Source organism: Palaemon carinicauda, chromosome 41 (genome assembly GCF_036898095.1).
Source record: "Palaemon carinicauda isolate YSFRI2023 chromosome 41, ASM3689809v2, whole genome shotgun sequence".
Classification (NCBI taxonomy): domain Eukaryota; kingdom Metazoa; phylum Arthropoda; class Malacostraca; order Decapoda; family Palaemonidae; genus Palaemon; species Palaemon carinicauda.
In genome coordinates this window covers 26050711-26053210 of record NC_090765.1, presented here as the reverse complement: position 1 = coordinate 26053210, position 2500 = coordinate 26050711, and the positions used below count along the sequence as shown (strand labels likewise).

General features: G+C 32.7%; 1 protein-coding gene across 1 annotated transcript in view; it reads left to right on the top strand.

Annotated features, from left to right (window-relative positions):
* Positions 1-2500, top strand: part of LUBEL (Linear Ubiquitin E3 ligase) — a 198492-nt gene that overhangs the window by 7696 nt on the left and 188296 nt on the right. Inside the window, exon 3 of the mRNA XM_068364388.1 lies at positions 1784-1859. Within this exon, the coding sequence (XP_068220489.1) occupies positions 1784-1859 (76 nt within the window). The remainder of the gene's footprint in view (positions 1-1783; positions 1860-2500) is intronic.

Here is a 2500-nt window from a genome sequence, read left to right as displayed (position 1 = left end):
ATTCGAACCTATGAACCGAACCAGAAGCATTTACCATAGATGAATTTTTAGTGGAGATACGTCCCCAAAGATATAATTCGATATTAAATGGCATTGTATTGACATTTACATTGATTAAATTCACGAGTGTTAGTGATACACTTATACAAATAATATATATATATATATATATATATATATATATATATATATATATATATATATATATATATATATATTTAAAATAAGCCAAATATATTAATACATTAAAGTCTGGATTCTCTTAACGACCTCGGGATAAGCCCCAGGCGAAATTTCTCAAAGACTAATACCTGAATTTGACAGGTATATATGCACAGAAGAATTGTCATTGACTTTTATCTTTCTTCGTGGCTGGGTGGTATGGTCAATGTCATACAGGTATCCTGGACCAGGGTTCGAAACCCGGCCGGTCAGAAACTATAGTCTTTGAGTGATTTTGCTTGGGCCTCTGATCCCGAGGTCGTTAAGAGAATCCAGACTTTAATTTGTTAATATATATGGCTTATTTGAAATATGGAAAACACGTTTAAATGTGCAAAATTTATCTTATATATATATATATATATATATATATATATATATATATATATATATATATATATATATATATATATATATATATATATATATGTATGTATGTATGTATGTATGTATGTATATTTATATATGTGTGTGATCAATTATATTTGGTTATCCCACTGGCCACCTTTGTAAAACGTAGTTAGCCAATAGCGCAGTGGCTAAGTGATGCCACATTTGTCTCCGTTTACTAAGTCCAATATTGTTCATTACTTCCGGCTTACTGCTCGCCAGTTCAGCTAGCGATGAAATATTCACTTTTTATCTACATGCATAGAATTAAGTCTGTTAATGTATATGACTTATGATACTTAAAAGGTCATTCAAGGGTTTACTGTCGATCATATTTTTTGCAGTAAATCTGTTACTTGAAACTCAGGAGGAAATTCAATGATTATGTTTCAATATAATGCTAGTTGCCTACTTTTGCGTGGGAAACCCGCTGATTTATTCAAGCGTTGGCAACCGATTCGTGTTTATTCTATGTAGGGAATTCTCATTTCTTGTAGCGGGAAGTCCCCGCAAGTAATCTATTTCATTCCCCTCTACCTCAAGGGAGTTTTAAGAATTTCCCGAAGTGTCAACGCAATCGATAGAAATAGTCACAGTTGTCTCTAACTTTAACTCTTTATGTAATTACAGGGACGAAAAAAATTGTCTTTTTTGGCAGGCTTTAGCATGAGGTGCCAGCATTACCTCTTATTTTCTTTGCTGTTGTGTCCACATGTTGTTGTCCGTTATGTGTCTGTGGTTATAGCTATGTTTCCTTTATTTGAATTTTGTATGTAAATGGTTGTGCATGAATGTCAATTCAACTGGTTTATTCTTCTCTCATTTATTTATATTTTTTAGTGTAACGTAGAAGGTACTGAGGATGGATTGCATAGAGGTTAACTGGTCGGGAGTGATTAAAAGTTTGTTTATTTGAAAAAAAAAAAAACGACGTTTGTATCAATGTGTAGACGAGTTGTTTGGTGTGAAATGGGACATTTTTAATAGATATTTCTATTATTTTCATTAAAGGGGAAAAAGATATAAGATAAGCAAAAAAGTCTTTGATGGATTTAGTGAAGGGAAACTATTGTCTATAATGTATGTGGTGTGCTTATAGACCATTGCATTTGGTAAATGAACTTGTCACTCCATTACAAAAGTATATTAAAAAATGTTCCTTTGATTTCAGGCTGGGGGAGACAGGAGAAACAACGAACCTGAATATGAAGAGGTCGGTCCACCAACATCGCTCAGGAGGAACCAAGGTAAAGTTTCTTCAGATTTTGTAAAAAATCATAATTGTTTTTGTGAAGCGGGATTGCTTTGTGAGGTTTTCTTTTCATATAATGTGTAAACACTTCTCCTTCATAGAAGAGGATCTGTATTGTATATCATATGTTTCATATTTTTCAATAATGGTTTGTTATGGTTCTTAGTTTTTACTTAATTCGATTTATTTTATAATTACTAGTTTTGTAATCAGCTTAGTTTTTATTGTTACCGTTGTGGAAATTTCGATAGTAAACATATCTGCTTAGATGTTGTTGTCATTGGAAAAAAGAAAAGAAAAAAAGATCTAATAGTTTTTTGGTCGTCCAGGGACGGGAATTCTGAGAGTAATGGATAACAATTAATCAAATGTTTTAGATTTGCTTTTGTAGCTCCGGTGTTGCATAAAAAAGTATCACTGATCGACGTGGGATTTCTCATGGAGGACGAAAATACTTTATTTTCCCGGTAGATTTCGGTCATTGTTTAGATTTTCCTTTAGCCATTTTCGGTGTAAGTCAACAGTTTATCGTAATTAGATAAATAAGATAACGCCAAAATACTCTGCCACGAGTCTAACGCATGTGACACATGTACGACTTGCCCCCCCCCCCAAAAAAAAAAAAAAAATGACTAT